Raw genomic sequence first — 19,232 nt, forward strand, 5'->3', positions numbered from 1 at the left:
TTTTCTGGTTCTGCTCAGAATCCTGGGCTGCAACTGTCTTATGATCTTTTTGTGAAGGCCAGTGAGGAGTCGATTTCAATAGTCCACTCTGCTGGTAATGAAAGCATAAACAAGTTTATCTAAGTCTTGACTTGAAACAAAATATCTAATTCTTGCAATATTTTTTAGATAAGATGCTGATTAAGTTACTGCTTTGACATGACTACTGAAACGAAGGTCCAACTCCAAAATCACACCAAGATTCCTGACTTTATTTATTCTTTTGGACCCCTAGAGTGAAGGTATCCATTCACCTTGAGAATTTCATATTTGTTTCCATATGCAATGTCTTCAGTTTTGTCTTTGTTTAACTGAAGAAAGTTTAGGCACATCTAACTGTTAACTTAATTTATGCACTGGCACAGGGAGTCAAGGGTAATATTTCTCGCTATTCTGTTTATATCTCGCAATTCTGACTTTATTTCTCGATATTCTGTTTAGAACTCGCAATTCTGACTTTATTTCTCACCATTTAGTTTAAACTCGCAATTCTGACTTTATTTCTTGCTATTCTGTTTATATTTTGCAATTCTGACTTTATTTCTCGCTATTCTGTTTATTTCTCGCAATTCTGACTTTATTTCTCGCTATTCTGTTTATATCTCGCAATTCTGACTTTATTTCTCGCTATTCTGTTTATATCTCGCAATTCTGACTTTATTTCTCGCTATTCTGTTTATATCTCGCAATTCTGACTTTATTTCTCGCTATTTTGTTTATATCTCGCAATTCTGACTTTATTTCTTGCTATTCTGTTTATATTTTGCAATTCTGACTTTATTTCTCGCTATTCTGTTTATATCTCGCAATTCTGACTTTTTTCTCGCTATTCTGTTTAGAACTCACAATTCTGACTTTATTTCTTGCTATTCTGTTTATATCTCGCAATTCTGACTTTATTTCTCGCTATTCTGTTTATATTTTTCAATTCTGACTTTATTTCTCGCTATTCTGTTCATATCTCGCAATTCTGACTTTATTTCTCGCTATTTTGTTTATATCTCGCAATTCTGACTTTATTTCTCGCTATTCTGTTTATATTTTGCAAATCTGACTTTATTTCTTGCTATTCTGTTTATATTTTGCAATTCTGCCTTCTCGCTATTCTGTTTACATCTCGCAATTCTGACTTTATTTATAGAACTCACAATTCTGACTTTATTTCTCGCTATTCGGTTTATATCTCGCAATTCTGAATTTATTTCTCGCTATTTTGTTTATATCTCGCAATTCTGACTTTATTTCTTGCTATTCTGTTTATATCTCGCAATTCTGACTTTATTTCTCGCTATTCTGTTTATATCTCGCAATTCTGACTTTTTTCTCGCTATTCTGTTTAGAACTCACAATTCTGACTTTATTTCTTGCTATTCTGTTTATATCTCGCAATTCTGACTTTATTTCTCGCTATTCTGTTTATATTTTGCTATTCTGACTTTATTTCTCGCTATTCTGTTTATATTTTGCTATTCTGACTTTATTTCTCGCTATTCAGTTTATATCTCGCAATTCTGACTTTATTTCTCGCTATTTTGTTTATATCTCGCAATTCTGACTTTATTTCTCGCTATTCTGTTTATATTTTGCAAATCTGACTTTATTTCTTGCTATTCTGTTTATATTTTGCAATTCTGCCTTCTCGCTATTCTGTTTACATCTCGCAATTCTGACTTTATTTATAGAACTCACAATTCTGACTTTATTTCTCGCTATTCGGTTTATATCTCGCAATTCTGACTTTATTTCTCGCTATTCTGTTTATATCTCGCAATTCTGACTTTCTTTCTCACAATTTATAACTCACAATTCTGACTTTCTTTCTCACAATTTATAACTCACAATTCTGACTTTTTTCTTGCAATTCCAAGTTTATAAGAATAGTAACATAAACACGGAATAGCGAGAAAAATGTCACAAAAACCCATAGGAAACGGAATCCTGAGTTATCTTGCTTCACGTTTCACACAGCTAATTTACACGGGTTAACAATGATTTCTGTTTAGAACTCACAATTCTGACTTTATTTCTTGCAATTCTGTTTATATTTTGCAATTCTGACTTTATTTCTCGCTATTCAGTTTATATCTCACAATTCTGACTTTATTTCTCGTTATTCAGTTTATATCTTGCAATTCTGACTTTATTTCTCGCTATTCTGTTTATATTTCGCAATTCTGACTTTATTTCTCGCTATTCTGTTTATATCTCGCAATTCTGACTTTATTTCTCGCTATTCTGTTTATATCTCGCAATTCTGACTATTTCTTGCTATTCTGTTTATATTTTGCAATTCTGACTTTATTTCTCGCTATTCTGTTTATATCTCGCAATTCTGACTTTATTTCTCGCTATTCAGTTTATATCTCACAATTCTGACTTGATTTCTCGCTATTCAGTTTATATCTCGCAATTCTGACATTATTTCTCGCTATTCTGTTTAGAACTCACAATTCTGACTTTATTTCTCGCTATTCAGTTTATATCTCGCAATTCTGACTATTTCTTGCTATTCTGTTTATATTTTGCAATTCTGACTTTATTTCTCGCTATTCTGTTTATATCTCGCAATTCTGACTTTATTTCTCGCTATTCAGTTTATATCTCACAATTCTGACTTTATTTCTCGCTATTCTGTTTATATCTCGCAATTCTGACTTTATTTCTCGCTATTCTGTTTAGAACTCACAATTCTGACTTTATTTCTCGCTATTCAGTTTATATCTCGCAATTCTGACTATTTCTCGCTATTCAGTTTATATCTCGCAATTCTGACTTTATTTCTCGCTATTCTGTTTAGAACTCACAATTCTGACTTTATCTCTCGCTATTCGGTTTATATCTCGCAATTCTGACTTTATTTCTCGCTATTCTGTTTATAACTCGTAATTCTGACTTTCTTTCTCGCAATTTATAACTCACAATTCTGACTTTCTTTCTCACCATTCAGAGTTCATATCTCACAATTCTGACTTTCTTTCTCACCATTCAGGGTTCATATCTCACAATTCTGACTTTTTTTCTTGCAATTCCAAGTTTATAAGAATAGTAACATAAACACGGAATTGCGAGAAAAATGTCACAAAAACCCAGAGGAAACGGAATCCTGAGTTATCTTGATTCACGTTTCACACAGCTAATTTACACGGGTTAACAATGAATCCATTGATTGATGAACACAGCCCTCGACCTGTTTATACAAAGACTCTAATTTGTGGATTTTCGTCCACATTGTGGATTCTCATTTTATATATTGTATATTTGTATATCGACTGTACTATTAAGTTTTTTCCTGAATGGACTTTTCGCACAAAAAGTAAGAATACTTCACAAGGTTGAAACGTTCCTCTACCTGGGGTTAACATAAGGTTTAGAACGATGATAAGGGCAGTGTGAAAACCCCTAAGTGTGTTTTGTCAAATAAGTTCAGTTTGAAAACATCCCCTCTGCATCTACAATAACACTTTTGTCGGTTAAACAGACATGTAGCACGTGGCAACAAAACAGATTTAAAAAAAAAGACTGAATAAAAATGACCTTTTATTCAGGAACATTTAGAAAGAAAAGCATTTACTCTCTAACTTCCAAAACAGAGATAATTAAAGACACTTTTGGTCAAGAAGCTGTCATGATGTACTGATCAGACTGTTGTCACTTCAAGCTTAGCATCTACTAGCTGCAGCTGTTGTGAGAGGCCTGTTGGTCAGTGACATTTCTTCAGTCCAAAAACTAATCCAGTCCTAAGCAATCGAAAACAGTTTTGTCAGTAAGCATCTGTTCAAAAAGCTGTAGCCAAGTTCTGGAAGTTGTTTGATATTGCCAAAACAAATACAATTAAATTGGGCTCTTCTTTAAACTGAACACAAAAATTAAGGGTTTAAAATAAGGTTTTTTGTTGTTGTTGTTTTTTTGCAGCAATGCCGTAGATGAACCATTTTTGGGTTATAAGAGAACCTTTGAGAGGTTCATTTTTTCTTAGTTTGAAGAACATAATCTAAAGAAAAATGTTCTACTATAAAAAAAACTTCCAGTTTTAGGGATGTTAAAGGGTCTTCATTAAACCATGAATGTGAAAAGAAACGTTATTTTGAAAAGTGTAAAATTAAAGTGAATACACCAGGTCTGATAAACTACCAGCTTTCTGCGTTGTCTAATTATAATGTCTCTCTTGTACTGTGATGTGTGCCAGCATTACTGGAAAAAAACCCCCACCTTTCTTCCTACACATTTTGTCTTACTTTAACCACAAGCAATGTTATACTGCCCCCTATTGATGGTCAAACATGGAACCTCTCCTAAATAGTTGCCTGTGCTATTCCTGTGTATGGATATGGGGAAATATTTGAGCTTAAAAGTTCCCTTGGCCTTTGGAATTAAAATAGCGCCTCATCATCACGTATCCTTCACCATACCTAGAGATTGGCATTGGTGTAATTTCAGTTAGCCTAATAGCTGGTTTGATTTGCATTAAAAGATGATCTTATGGAAAGTGCCCCATGCCAATCTTCTCTAGGTATGGTGAAGGGTGTGTGATGATGTGGGGATATTTTAATTCCAAAGGCCAAGGGAACTTTATCAGGATGCATATTATCCTGGATCCATGAAATAACTGGCCTTTAAAAATAAAAATATTTTTATATCATTTATATATATATATACATACCTATATATGTGTGTGTGGGTGTGTGTGTGTGTAATGTTTTTGAAAGTAGTCTCTTAATCATACCAACGCTGCATTTATTTGATCAAAAATACAGTAAAAACAGTAATACTGTGAAATATTATTACATTTTAAATTAACTGGTTTCTGTTGTTATATTTTAAAATGTAATTTATTCCTGTGACGTTAAAGCTGAATTTTCAGCATCACTACTCCAGTCTTCTGTCACATGATCCTTCAGAAATCATTCTGATATGATGATTTGATGCTCAAGAATCTTTTCTTATTATTATCATTGTCAAACTCACTTGTGATGCTTAATATTTTTGTGGAGACTGTGTTTTTTTTTCAGGATTCTTTGATGAATAGAAAATTCAAAAGAATAGCATTTATAAAAATATTATTTTAGTAATATTTATTAATTTCATAAATGTCTTTACTGTCTTTTTTTATCAATTTAATGTGCCTTTGCTAAATAAAAGTTTTACTTTCTTTTTTAAATCTTACTTAACCCAAGCTTTTGAATGGCAGGATATCATGATTTGTTTTTAAAAAGTATTATATATAAAGAAATATACATTTATAATTTATAAATAAATTATAAACTTGTATATATATAAAAGAGAAATTATGAATGATTTCTGAAGAATCTTGTGACACTGGAACTGAAAATTCAGTTGCTTCTTTATACCACCAAGAGTTTCTGACTTTGCCTTTCTTTTTTCTCGATATTGATGAGCTGCTTTTCTCAGAAATGTCTGAGGGCACATTATGTGACAGTCTGACAGGAAAGTACCTTGGCAAGTAAATGCATGAACCCCCCCTCATTACCACATGTGATGTTTCTTTGTCACGTTTGCTTTTTTTTTTTTTTTTGGACAGGATATCACACTTAGAAACTGCAGTTAAGTTATTAGCAAGACACCTACAACAACGTAGATGTGAAACTGCAGGTTTTAAGAGTACGTGAGGGGAAAAAACTACAACTTGATATAACTACATATTTGAAACAATTCACAATTTTAGAAATTAGTAATTTATTCATATTTTAAATTAAAAACATCTGGATTCAATTTGATAACGGCAAAGGCACATCCATTCTCATGGTTCAGATTACTCAAAACACTGCCACACTTTTTTGTGTTTTTTTTTTTAAGCAAGAAATGGAAACAACTTCAAAAAAGTGAAAAGAGAAATTCATTTTTGTTATGGCTGTCATACAGAGAAGATCTACAGAGCTTGAGATATGTTTCCTGTGGTTCTATCAAGAGAATCAGCGAGAAAGAAAAGCATTATATGCTGGTTTGAGATCAGTCAGCATCTTGTGCGCTGCTCAATACTCCATTCAGATATACAGCAGCAATAATCATTGTTTACATGTTGAATGATATGGGATATAGTTTTAATGTACTTTAGGTCTCTCGAATGGATCAATAAATAATCATTAATGCCACAACACAAAAAAAGGATTAAACGAATGAGTCTTGAGAAGGACAGGGCAGAAAGATCTTTTCGCTCTCTACTTTTACATTTCCTAGCTATATGGGCAGTGGTGTCAAGTTTGTTTGAAGGATTCTAGTAAAATATCTTGACCCAAATCTCAAATACACAGCAAACCATCAAATATGCACTAAACAGTGTTAAACAATGCTGTACACACCAAGATTGTCACCATGTGACCATATTAAAAAAAGAAAAAGGACAGAAAACATCTAATGTCTTGTACCAAGCCCAAGAGGAAAAAGTGCAACAAAAAAGGCCCAAAAATGATTTTTAAATAAATAAATTAACAAGGGGGGAAAAGAAGAGAGGAAAGACATACTGGGAAAAAAAAACTTCCTCTCGTTTCTGGCAAACTGCTGTAATTTGCAGAGGTATGTATACTAGCCCAAGAATTTTTTTTTTTTTTTTTTTTTTTACAGAACCCAGCTGAATCACGTACACCTAGTAGACTCATGGGAAATCGAGTTTTTAAAGAGCTGGGCTATAATATGCTTTAAACATTTAATGACATGGCAGTCACTGAAGGCATCAAGAACTAAAAAATGGTACCACTGACCAAGACAACTATCAACACTTCTTGAAATCCACAAACGGTCATTCGCACATGCACAAAAACACACGCATTCGCGCTAGCCATTAGCCAATAAAACGATAAGGTCCCGGGTCACTCACAATCACACAAACAACACACAGATAGGCATAAAGTATACATCAACACACAACACGCACACTTACAGTCCATCGTTTCTCCCTACACAACCCTTATAGGTTCAAACAGCTTGACTGACAGTTTCATTCAAGGTTTCAGTAGCCAATCAGAGTTCAGTCTGTCATGAACGACTCTTAGGATCCAGTTGCAGCAGTTTTCATTTGTGTTCTTGCGTCTTAACAGCTATAGACACAGAATCGGGTTTAGATTCGAGGGCTATTCTTAGTGAGCGATACACCCGGTCTAAGATCTCGATATGATACGTTTATCGATGATCGCGTTCGTGTTATGAGCGTGTGTGTCTCTGTGTTTCAGTGAATGCTTGTGTATATGTGCATTTGAGACATCGACAGGCATGGAAATGTACATACGAACATCTGAAATGTTGTGTAAATATGTAAGCTGCAGCATTTATGTTTTTTAGATGCATGTGTTGGTTTAAGTGCACAAATGAGGAGTGATTATCATGTGGAGTGTGTGCTTGTAGGGGCGTGTGTGTGTGTGTGTGTGTGTGTGTGTGTGTGTGTGTGTGTGTGTGTGTGTGTGTGTGTGTGTGTGTGTGTGTTTAAGTTCTCAGTTATCCATGCTTCCTGTGGTGAACAGCACCCTCTGGTCGGTTCGAGCCAGCTTGGCGGGCGGTTCCAGAGATTCGTCCCCGATAGCGCCCATATCAGCCTGCAGAGACAACTCCTGACACTCATCCTCACTGTCTTCTTCCTCCTCCTCTTCCTCTTCTGAGACACACAGACACACAGAGAATGTCAATTATAAAAATACATGTATTTTATTCAGAACTAAAAATGATTCATAATCCATGTCATTTTTTAAATAATTTTAAAAGTACAATAAAACTTTATTATGAATTACTGAAAATAAGAATTACTCATTATTATTGCCTATTATTATAAATACCTGCTATACATTTTTATTATTACAAATTCTGTGTATTTTTCTTTTATATATATTTTCAAAACAGTAGGTTTAGTTTAAAAATAGTTTTGTTATCAATTCATTTTCATTACATTAAATAATACTGAATTAATTTTAAATACACATACATTTTTATTATTTTAATATAAATTCAATGTATTTTTGTACGTTTATTTTTAAAACGTTTTTTCAAAAATCGATTATACATCTGATATTTTAAAACTTAAATTACAGTAATTATAAATCACTGTAAATAATAATGAATATAAATACATTTAAAAGGGCACAATGTGTAAGATTTTTTTTAATTAAAATATCCAAAATGAGTTTTTTTTTTCACTTGTGTACTTAAAATGATCCCAAATGTTTCCAACAGTTTAAATCCAATGTAATCCGTAATTTTAACCAGTGTCATTGAGTCGCCTGTCAATGACGCCATATCCGCCTTACCCCCCGGTTTCTGGTTATACTTCCGTAGAAACCATGGAAACACAAAAGACGCTTTAACATATTGTGTGTTTTATTAGACATTATTTTATTAGACTGTTTGGATACTTTTATTCACAGAAAACTGATCATTGTTAAATAGCTCAACACAGTTAAGTTGATGATACACGTGGCAACTTTTGAGGAATGAGCGATGTTGCTTGGGCACTTTCCCATTGAGAATGGGCAACAAATTCTTATTTGAATAATTTAGCTCGGTTGTGGTCCCTGTGTCTCACCTGGTTGCCCGTTGACATCAACATTGCCCAGCAAAATTGATCAAAAAATTGCCCCGTGTATCATTCATCACCTTAAGTTTTATTATTTGAATCTCTTGTTTTCTTGATTTACCACGCGTAACATGTATTTACCATGCCTCAGAGATAATGCTATCTTTTCATGTGACTAACATAACATTCAATTGTAAAATATGCACAAACAACTAAATGAAAGGAGCATCAGTTGCCGACTGCAGCATTTAAGCCAGAGTTTCCGCTAGAAAAAAATGGTGCCGGTCAAAGTGACCGGCAGAGGTTTCGTTTTCCGGACATTTTGATGATATGCCGGTCAAATATCGCCTCTTAATTAGTCAAGTTGAGGAAAACTGGAGGCAGGCTATGTAACTTAAAAAATGACATAATCAGGACGTATAGAATGCAACATGTTTGAAGTGGCGACTGGTGATAATTATTTTTGGGGGGACGGGGCGGAAATAAATTTCAGATAGCTGTTTGAGGTCTCTTACCCCCATTATTTTCCACAAAACTTCAGTGCCGACACGTTTCTTATGACAAGCGCGGGTTAAGCCCCGGGTGAAGCTCGTCCTGTTACTGGCTGCTGCCGGATTTGTAAATCGAGTTGGTCCGGTCCGAGATCCTTTATCCTTTTTTTTTTTTTTCAGCGAACACCTTGTGAAAGGGTTTTTTTGTAAATCAATGACGGGTTAAATTTGGTTTAACTGCTGCCATTATCTCTACGAAAGTGATCAGCCTAGCAAGGTTTTGTCAAAGTCGCCTGTGCGCTCACAGTAGTGGCCCAAGAGCGTAAAGTTGAATGACAGGTGACGAGAACCAATCAGATTGGATAAAATAACATGTATCAAATTCTGATTCGCCAGGGACGCAGCGACCAGGGACGAGCCGCCACTAGCCTAACTTTCCCAAAAACATGACCGTCCGGTGGTGGTGGGGATGTGGCTCTGGACATCCGAGGCTTCAGGCGTTCCTGATTCACCATCGACCGTCGCGTCTGGCCTCTGAAAAAAGCTTTTAAGGCTAGTCTGCCTGGGCTTGGCCATATTTGAAACGTCTCACTCAATCGTTCGTTGTTTAGGTCTATATTACAGCCGTTTTAGGCGTGCGCTTTATTTGAAATGCAGCATGCGATGTTGTTTCATAACTTTCAAAACGGTAGAGCCTGTTCCTTTATAACATAGCAAGAGATCGGTGTATTTTTGCTTTATACATTTTAGGCTTATTCTCAAATTCAGATTGTGTTAGGGGGGCGGGATTATTAGGCAATTTTAATCGGACAATTTGACCGGAGAGATTTAATTTTGTTTGACATTTCATTTTTTTCCCGGCCAATGTCCGGTAATTACCGGACAACGGAAACACTGGTTTAAGCATAATAAAAACAGCAACGTAAAATGTCCCAGGCTCTCGGCCCCACCCTGCTTCATACCACAGTAACGTTAATAAAACTTTATTACATTAGCCCATCGGATTGCTTTCCATCAGCTCTGGAGGTGAAGACGACAACTCCCATGATTCCAAGCTCATTCACGCCGCTAAGCTACGCCTTTGTTATTGTTTTGAATAAGAGGCCTGTAGCGGCGAAACTTACATACTGTTCCTTTAAAAATACACTAAATGGTGAGTGGTGCACACTTCCTCAAGGCACTGCCATGATGCAAAGGTGTTTTGGTTGGTTGCTAGGGTGTTGCTATTTGGCTGCTAAGGTGTTCTGAATGTTTTAGTGCATTGCTATGTGGTTACTAGAGTCCTTTGGGAAGCTGATGTGATTTTTTCACTGAAGGAGAAAAAATTACAAGTCTGTGATTGAGATTATATCAAGCTTTGGCATAGCAAATCTATCCATGTGCTTGTTTGTTATTTAGAAGATAATTAAGTGTTTGGTTTTTGTGCGTAAAACTAACCTTTATCAGGATCGAGTGGGTTCAGACTTCGGCCAAGACTTGCAAACTAATAGAGCAAAAGAGAGAATTAGGACATTTCAAACACTCTTTTCAATTCAGACTCAGTCATTCACAGTTCCCTTATATAGTCTTACATCCTATTATGAGTAGCATGACGCAATTTTGTTTTGTATTACTCATTGAAATGAGGAATGTGTCTGCGATTAACGATTTTTGTTTTTTGAGTGCGTGTGTGTTTGTACCTCTCCCATGACCGCAATGGGAGTTTCACCCTTGGCCTGGGCAACTCTGTGCTCAATCAGATAGTACATGTACTCATCATAGAGCAGACGGATTAGGTGAAATGAGCCGAAGCTCGCAGCACTGCGGAGAGTCAGGTCTCTGATCACCATCGAGCTAAAGAGAGAACAAAGAAAGGATACAGGAAGTGTGAGAAAGAAGAGAGATGTTGGGTGGGGAAGACTCATAAGATGAGTAAGAGGGAAACATACTTGAAATTACAGTTAGTGGCTACAAAAGTCAGAGCAAAACTAGCACACAATGTGAAAACTGTTTCAAACTGCAAAATTTTGTTGCCTTTAAGAATTTATTGTTTTTTAAAAAATCTAAAGGAGCGTTGCATACATCTGTCATGGATACAGTAGTCCCACAAAGAATTGCAACAAACTCTGAGAATATTTTCAAGAACTTTTTCAAGAAGACTAACAGAGTTTGAGGAAATTATAATAGATACATTTTATTCAAATATAGGCATATTTTATTAAAAACTACAAAATATTGCTTAAGAAATATTGATAAAGAAAAATACACAATCTTTCTCAGTAGTTAATTTTTTTTGATTATATATATATATATTAAAAATGATATAATATACATATATATATATATATATATATATATACTGTAATTTTTTTAATAACTTTATATTTATATTATATTTATTAAGTGTATTAGTAACTAATAAATGAGTTAAATTTAAAGTGTTTTATTATCAAATTTTTTATTTTATTTTTTGTATTTTTTATTTTTTTGCTTTAATTTGAATTAGTTATATCATTATATACTTATGGAGCCCTGCACGTGATATGCGGACAAAAATATACATATTGTGGCCACAAAATAAGAATTTGTTCCCATTTGTTCATAGCCACACTGTACTAATTTCTTTCCTTCAATTTGATTAAACTAAAACAAGGGAATGAATTAATGTAGCCACGTTTTAGTAAAACGAGGGAACAAATTATTATATTGTGCGCAGACTACAACAAATGCTGTTGTTTTGAGCTTTCTATTCATCAAAGAATCCTGAAATAAATGTATCAGTGATAATAATAAGAAAGCGAATCATAATATTAGAATGATTACTGAAGGGTCATGTGACACTGAAGACGAACGATGATGCTGGAAATTCAGCTTTAAGAATTCAGTTGTGATTTACAATCAAATTTCAATTTTTTTTTTGTAATTTTCATTTTACACATGGAGGGAAAAAAATTTAGCCTTGCCATCACAGGAATCCATTTCATTTTAAAATATATTCAAATAGAAACCAGTTCTCAGTAGGTTTTGTAACAGAATTGATGTGTCATGTGTCACATGTTCTTGTCCACCGCAGAGAACAAATCCCTTGTGATGAGCACAATGTTAGTACAACCTTCAGGAGCTCACCTGTAAAAACTCCACTTCAGCAGGAAAAGTTTAGCTGCTTTTGGAAAGGCAGAGCTGGACTGGTACGGCTTTAAGACCTGCGAGACCACACCATCCAGCCAGGCTGCCCACTGCTCCAGAGAGTTCTGCTGCTGAAGGGTCAGTTTAAAGTCCTGCTCCAGCCGCTGCACCACCCGATCCTCACACCGGCACACCCAAGAGGCCTGCTCCTACAGGACAAAGCACATTGGGATTCAAAAACCCAGACTAAATGAAATCTATTAATGATCCTTCACAATTCATTCTGATATGCAGATTCACTGCTCAAGCAGCATTTATTATTATTATCAATGTTGAAAACAGTTGTGCTGCTACATATTTTTGAGGAAACCATGAAGTATATTAAAAAAGAATAAAAAAAAAATCTATTCAGCCAGGGCACATCACATTTATTAGAAGTGACAGTAAAGACATTTATAATGTTACAAGGGTTTCCACAAACATATTATTAAAGCAGCAAAATTTGTTTTTTTTACATTGATATTAAGAACCATTTGTCTGTCTGTCTGTCTGTCTCTAAATATTTGTTCTATCTATCTATCTATCTATCTATCTATCTATCTATCTATCTATCTATCTATATTTTTTTCTATCTATATCTATCTTTTTATATATTTTTCTATCTATCTATCTATATTTTTTTTCTATCTATCTATCTATTTATTACAAACAGCAAAATAAACTATATATTTACATTCTGAAACAAATTTTGGTGCTCGCTCATGTCGCCAACATATTCCTCTCTAAATTAGTCAGCATTTCCCTTTTTAGTATGGCCTAGCGGTTGAAGTAGCCGTATGTAAGATTGTGGCCAAAACTGGTACTGCAATCACTTTCAAATTACTGTAGAGCGGTGTATCCCCTCTCCCTCCTCCCTGACTCGAGGTTGCCAGATAGGCTGCAGGATCCAGCAGGAACGTAGGCTGCTACAAGAAGCTTTTGCTGTTAATTATGTTTATGCTTCAAATGAGAGATGTTTTGCAAAGTAATTATATATCGCAAAAATTAACTAATGGCAATTAGCCAAATATAATCGTAAAGATGTACGCTCGTATGTGACAGTACATTGTTAGAACAGTAGCTGTTAGTCTAACTTGTAACGGTAGGTGTCTGTCATTAACGTAAGTACAAGCACAAGTCTCTGTCACTGTGTGTAACCGATATCAAAGATACAGCTATTCATTTAGTTGACGCTACAAGTGAAAGCGTCCAGCTGTATTTTTTTAACTTACCCTGCAGTACACGTCCATAACGCTAAAATATGTGATGTGAAAGATTACGTGCCATTATATTATTTTTGGCTGTAGAACTTGCATGATAAACAATAATGGGCATGCTAATGTTGTTTTCCTCAGCGTCTCAGCATAATGACAGAGCAACGGGCTCTGATAATGCATTGCTAATGTTGATGACGACTCGCCGTTTTTATTACCCAAACAATTCCTTACCTTTTCAATTCGATGACCCACCTCCTCCATATGAGCTAACGTAACGTTACTTTGCACGAACATGCATAACTTTGTTCGTCTGTCATGAATATCTGAAATGTCCATTTACAACCAGTTAGCAAAACATCTTACTTGTCCAGGAGAAAATTAGCAACGTTGACGTCCGTCTTAAAATTCTTCTCCGTTTTCAGTCGTCTCCATCTTTGAAAGGCATCTCTTATACAGATCCTTGTTTTATTTCGGACTTTGTCACAAAGTATTTCGGATTTATAACAAGTTTTTTTTGGTTTCGCAACGTTAGACATTTTTTTTATCCGATTCCGACACGTTTGTAGCTGCAGCTGTGGTAACTAGAGCAGAGCTGGCAACCCGGATGCCGCAACACTACTGACTTCGTGTTGGTAGATAAGTGGGGGGTGGCGCATCAGACCAAAACACAACATGACAACATCAACAATAGTTGAGGGCTGCAACTTCACTTTTTAAATGACAATATCCTGGCCGGACTACTGTTGTCAGTGATATAAGTATTTGAAATGAACATGATTTCTTAATGTCTAGTCACATATCAGGGCCATTTTATGATTAATTGAAATAAATTTCTATACAGCTCCTTTAAAGCTATGACCAAAATGTTACCAAAAATGTTTTTCATTACACAAAGGTTGATCAAAAAATGATCACCATTGTGCTCGAGTATCAAGGGGTCACCTTATTAATATGTGTACTGCAAATCCTCAGCTAAATGACGGCTGACATACTCAGCAAAACCACTATTTAAAATCACTTTCAAGGAAACAAACTGTATGTTATGATAAACACTCAGTTGAGTTTCCGTTTCCCTGATAGCTAGACAGACCACAAACACCCATATGCCTACAAAAAAGTGAGTTCATCTCAGATGGTGACAGATGAAAGCTCTAGTTCAGTCTTCATAAATACAGTGTCCAGTTTCAAATCTAACTGGGATGTGAGGGGGTTTGTTTTGTCACACACACCTGCACATTGGCAAAGTCCACTCTGTTGAGGTCACTGAGCATCTGGTTGATCTGCGCTGTGTTTTGCAGGACGGCACGAGCTGCTTGGGCCAGGTGATTTAGAGAAGTGTATCTGCGCAGAGTCTGAGCGAAAGCGCTTGCAGACGTCACCTAAAAACAAAGGCCAAATGAAATTCATTAGGGAAGTTTTTAAGTCTTTAAACACTTTCAATTTTAGTAAACCCCCCTAGTTTAAAATTGCATGCATGACTACTATGTGTCACAAGCACACTGTTTTAGGTTCCTGTTAGACCAAGCCACTAACTATTATTAGTCATTCCTAAAAACAGATGTTTTATGGTATTGTGCTGTACCACTGTACACTGTAAACCGAATAAGTTGTCAAAACTAAAAAAAATTAAGCAATCAGTTGCCTCAAAATATGTAAGTTAACAAATTCAAAGTTTAAGTAAGCAGAGCAGATTTTTATTTTGTACTCATCCATTTACTTCTTAACTAAGTTCTTAAATTGAAATGTTTGAGTACACTAATCCATACATTTAACTTAAAATTTTCATGTAATCTCAATGTGAAATATATTGGTATAACTTTATTTTCCAGTTATATCTGTAAATAAGCAGTAGTGGGCTTATAAACACTATTTTATTAGGTGTTGTTTGTTGTAACTTTGATTAACCAATTTTTATGTAGCTTGATACTGAGCCAAGCATCGATGAAGTTGAACTCCCCTGACACTAAGGTAGTTAAATAGCTCCATGCTAACAGGCATACATTATGCAGGGCTGCTGCACGAGATCCCGAACTATACGTTTGTCAGGTTTTTCCCGCTTTCCCTTCAATCCGTAGCACTGTTTCATTCTGGCTTTGGCAGTGCATAAAGGCTAATTTTTGTAATATCACCATGCTACTCTAACAAAATTTAGTTCAAGTTTAATTCAAGCACTTTCAAGGATCTATGTTTGTTTTCACATACTTTCAAGAAGCGTGGGTACCCTTTCAATAAGATGTACAGTACCGCTCAAACATTTAGGGTCTTTAGATTTTCTCTTTTTTTATTTCACTGACCTTGACACGAACCATCTCTTCAGGAATGTTCATCATGGCGTTAGTCAACCAGCTCTCAAGACTCTTGGCAAAGTTTCGGATGGCTTGTGTTAAGGCACCTGGAGAAAGAATTTAGAATTAATTTCAGCAAAATATATGATGTTGTCTGGCAGTGGACGCCCATAATTGCTACCCAACAGCCCTGATGTTGCCCCACAAGTTGGCAAGATTGAAGGTGAATTTGAGTGAAAAGAGGCCCCTGTTGGCAAAATGTGACTCACTTGATAGATCACCACTTGCTCTTGCACATACTGCTGCATATTAAAATGCAAATCTGTAGTGAGAGTACATTGGCCAACTCACTGGGAATAGGTCTCAGAACGTCTGGGATGAGCATTTCCACCAGGCCCTGGTACAGTGTGTTGTCGCAGTCACGACTCCAGCGAAGCACTGGATCATATTTACAGAGCTGCACCAAACATGACTTGGGCAGCCTCTTCTCCGACTCATCATGTCTAATAAAACATCCAAAGAAAAAACGGATAATGTTAAGTGTCTAATTATTCATTAACTCTATGAAGCCTACTTTACCATATTTGATTCAAGAATTTCTATGACCGTGTCTAAACCAGACGCAAGCGGCGCAACGCAATACGACAACAGAAAATAGAACCTATTAGGCCCTGTGTCCACTAAAGCGTTTTTAGCCAGTTGAAAATGCTAGGTGCTCTGCTTAAAATGCCTAGCTGTGGGCGCATAAGAGCGTTTTGGCAGCACAGCGTTTTTTTCAGCTGAGATGCTTTGCTTGCTATGATATAGAATATCTGCGCAAGTGTTAGTATCTCATTTCACAGATAGTTTGTTTCTGTGTTGTTTCTATATAAAAATGTTGATACATTGTAAAGTATTTACTCTGGCTCTTGCTCTGGCTCCTTGTCATCTGTTGACGTTGTACAAACAGAATGTGACAGTTGGTCAGTGTGGTATTGTACCGCCCCTCATGGGTAAAAAGTGACAGTGTTCAACGCTTCAGCATGAAAAAGACGCTCAGCTATGGAAGCTAGTTTACTCCACAGAATAAAATAAATATTATTATTTAAAATATAATTGCGACTTTTTATCTCACAATTGCGAGATTACATCTTGCAAATCTGACTTTATTTCTTTGTTTTATTCTGTGGCGGAAACAAGCTCCGCGAGTTATAAAGTCAAATGCTAAGGAAAAAAAGACGGATTTTTTTCCCCATAGAATTGCCAGTTTATATCTCACAATTCTGATTTATATCTCAAAATTGCATGTTATAGTCAGAATTGCGAGATATAAACATCCAATTCATGCAATTTTTTCTTACAATTTCTAGTTTATATCTCACAATTCTGACTTTATAACACGCAATTGTGACTTTATATCACGCAATTCTGAGATAAAAAGTGAGATGTAAACTCGCAATTGTGAGAAAAAAGTCAGAATTGTGAGATATAAACTAGATAAGATATAAAGTTTAAATTACCTTTTTTATTTTTTATTCTATGGCAGAAACAAGCTTCCATACTCAGCACCTCGTTTCGCTCCTGGCGTTTTAAAAACACGGCGCTCCCATTGAAATCAATCGGAAAATTACGCCACCCGGGTGAAAAAATGCTTTGGTGGACAAAGGGCCTTAAAATCAGAGATGCTGTCTACACTAGATGCGGCGTTACGCAGCGACACGACAAATTCCCGACAGTAAACTGATGCCCCATTCTATTTTTGACGTACTTCAAGCGTTCACGCTACTTCTGACATGAAGAACAAAGGGATTTGCACTGGTCGTTTTGTTGCATCCTGTGTAGACCGCCTCAAGCTGTTGCGACAACTCTCGCGTCTCGGTGTAGACACGGAGTAAAGCCCCGTTCACATTACAAGCGACTTCGTTGCTGCATGTTGCCAGTGGCTGGCGATGAGGTATATAGTGGGCGTTCCCACTACTGGTTGCCTTTATGAATGACATCCAATGACAGCGAATCAGTTTTCTTGCCGCTCCACTCCTATTGGTTGTCGCTCCTGAAAGTCACTCTTCATTTACATAAAGTTAAAACGATCTCAACTTTGCCGCATCGCCAGACACGCCCCAAACGGTCGCTTTCGCGCGTGTCGCCGGAAATCGCCCGCTCCCCATTTGAAATGAATGTTATTGTGTTGCTTTGTCGCTTGTAGTGTGAACAGGGCTTAAGGCCTCAACCACCCAAGAACCAACTTAATACATTTTTTCTGAACGCATGTAACAGTGAAAACCTTGACATGTAGTGTTGGTCTAAAGGAGTTTGTTGTACTGAGAAGTAAACTTACACAGCTAGTGTTGCTGAGTCTCCTGCCTGACTTTCACTGAACCTCCAAAATGTTTTCCAAAGAGTCTCCACCAAAGGGAACTGAAGGTTGACCATTACATCAAGAATGGCCTTAAGAAACACACAACATCAGATAAAAACGCCTTGAAAAGATATTTAGCTCATAAACAGATATTCATTGCAATGCTGACAGAAAATCAATGGATTCAAACAGAGAAGAAGAGACAAGACTCACTTCGCAGTGTTCTCTGTAGAGCAGCTGAAAGCTCTTGAGATGTTCCAGCTCAATGCCCTCTGGTAAAGATTTACCCTGCAGGTCAACATCAGGGAATTCGGGGAGAGCTCTGGACGCATCTAAAGATCAAGGATTACAGCAACCATATAATGACTTGTTATTAATATCCACTTGACTGATAGTGTTCAATTTATTTTAGTGAATCGGTTTGTTTAAACAGCTAGTTTCAAAGAACTAAAAATAAAGCTCAAGTAAAATGTAGTTAAATACTACTGTTTGTCTCTGTGTTTTTGTTAAGTTGTCAGATGTTTCATTGTTTATATGTTCAAATCAGATTGAATTGTTTAAAAGGAATCAGTTCATGAGAACGATTCACTCACAAACATTAAGTTACAAACCGCGTCTGATAGAAGTGTCAACAGCTTTCACGCACGTCTTTCTAAATGTTGTCCTAATGCAGACTTTTATTTTGAATACGATTTTTTGGTGTTGTTACCCACTCAAGACGGTCTTATGACCCACTTTTGGGTTATTGTAGTTAGTTTTGGGCTGGTAAGACTCTTATGCTCACCTAAGCTGCATTTATTTGATCAAAAATACAGTACTATTGTGAAATATTTTTGCAATTTATAAAAAAAAATGTTCTATTGTCTATGTCAAAGCTGAATTTTCAGCATCATTACTCCAGTCTTTAATGTCACATGATCCTTCAGAAATCATTCTAATATGCTGCTTTAGAAACATTTCTTTGATTATCAATGTTGATGAATAGAAAGTTCAAAAGAGCTTTTATTTGAAATAGAAATCCTTTGTAACTTTATAAATGAGCTCCTTACTGTATAAAAGTTTTAATAAAAAAATTCTTACAGGCCCCAAAATTTTGAACAGTAGTGTACAGTATGTACGTCTCCCTGTGTGCCACCAATTTTATGTGATGTCATACAACAACATCTCAGTTTTTCAAATTTCCTAGTTTAAAGTCCAACTTCA

The 19,232-nt window shown here is 35.8% G+C and overlaps 1 protein-coding gene across 8 annotated transcripts in view; it reads right to left on the reverse strand.

Moving 5' to 3' along the window:
- Positions 1-5,716: 5,716 nt before the first annotated feature.
- rfx1a (regulatory factor X, 1a (influences HLA class II expression)) overlaps positions 5,717-19,232 on the reverse strand; it is a 40,246-nt gene continuing 26,730 nt past the window's right edge. For 4 of the 8 annotated variants that reach the window (XM_077211886.1, XM_077211884.1, XM_077211888.1 and 1 more), the window contains 9 exons: positions 18,243-18,361; positions 18,009-18,118; positions 16,043-16,194; positions 15,701-15,798; positions 14,636-14,785; positions 12,151-12,359; positions 10,725-10,878; positions 10,483-10,528; positions 5,717-7,642 (listed from right to left, as the gene is read on the reverse strand). In XM_077211886.1, the coding sequence (XP_077068001.1) occupies positions 7,482-7,642; positions 10,483-10,528; positions 10,725-10,878; positions 12,151-12,359; positions 14,636-14,785; positions 15,701-15,798; positions 16,043-16,194; positions 18,009-18,118; positions 18,243-18,361 (1,199 nt within the window). In that variant the 3' untranslated portion in view covers positions 5,717-7,481. The remainder of the gene's footprint in view (positions 7,643-10,482; positions 10,529-10,724; positions 10,879-12,150; positions 12,360-14,635; positions 14,786-15,700; positions 15,799-16,042; positions 16,195-18,008; positions 18,119-18,242; positions 18,362-19,232) is intronic. The other 4 variants (XM_077211887.1, XM_077211885.1, XM_077211883.1 and 1 more) reach the window with 1 other exon arrangement.

The sequence above is a fragment of the Siphateles boraxobius genome, unplaced genomic scaffold, assembly GCF_051911475.1.
Source record: "Siphateles boraxobius isolate OS27281-9 unplaced genomic scaffold, OSU_SipBor_1 66, whole genome shotgun sequence".
Taxonomy (NCBI): domain Eukaryota; kingdom Metazoa; phylum Chordata; class Actinopteri; order Cypriniformes; family Leuciscidae; genus Siphateles; species Siphateles boraxobius.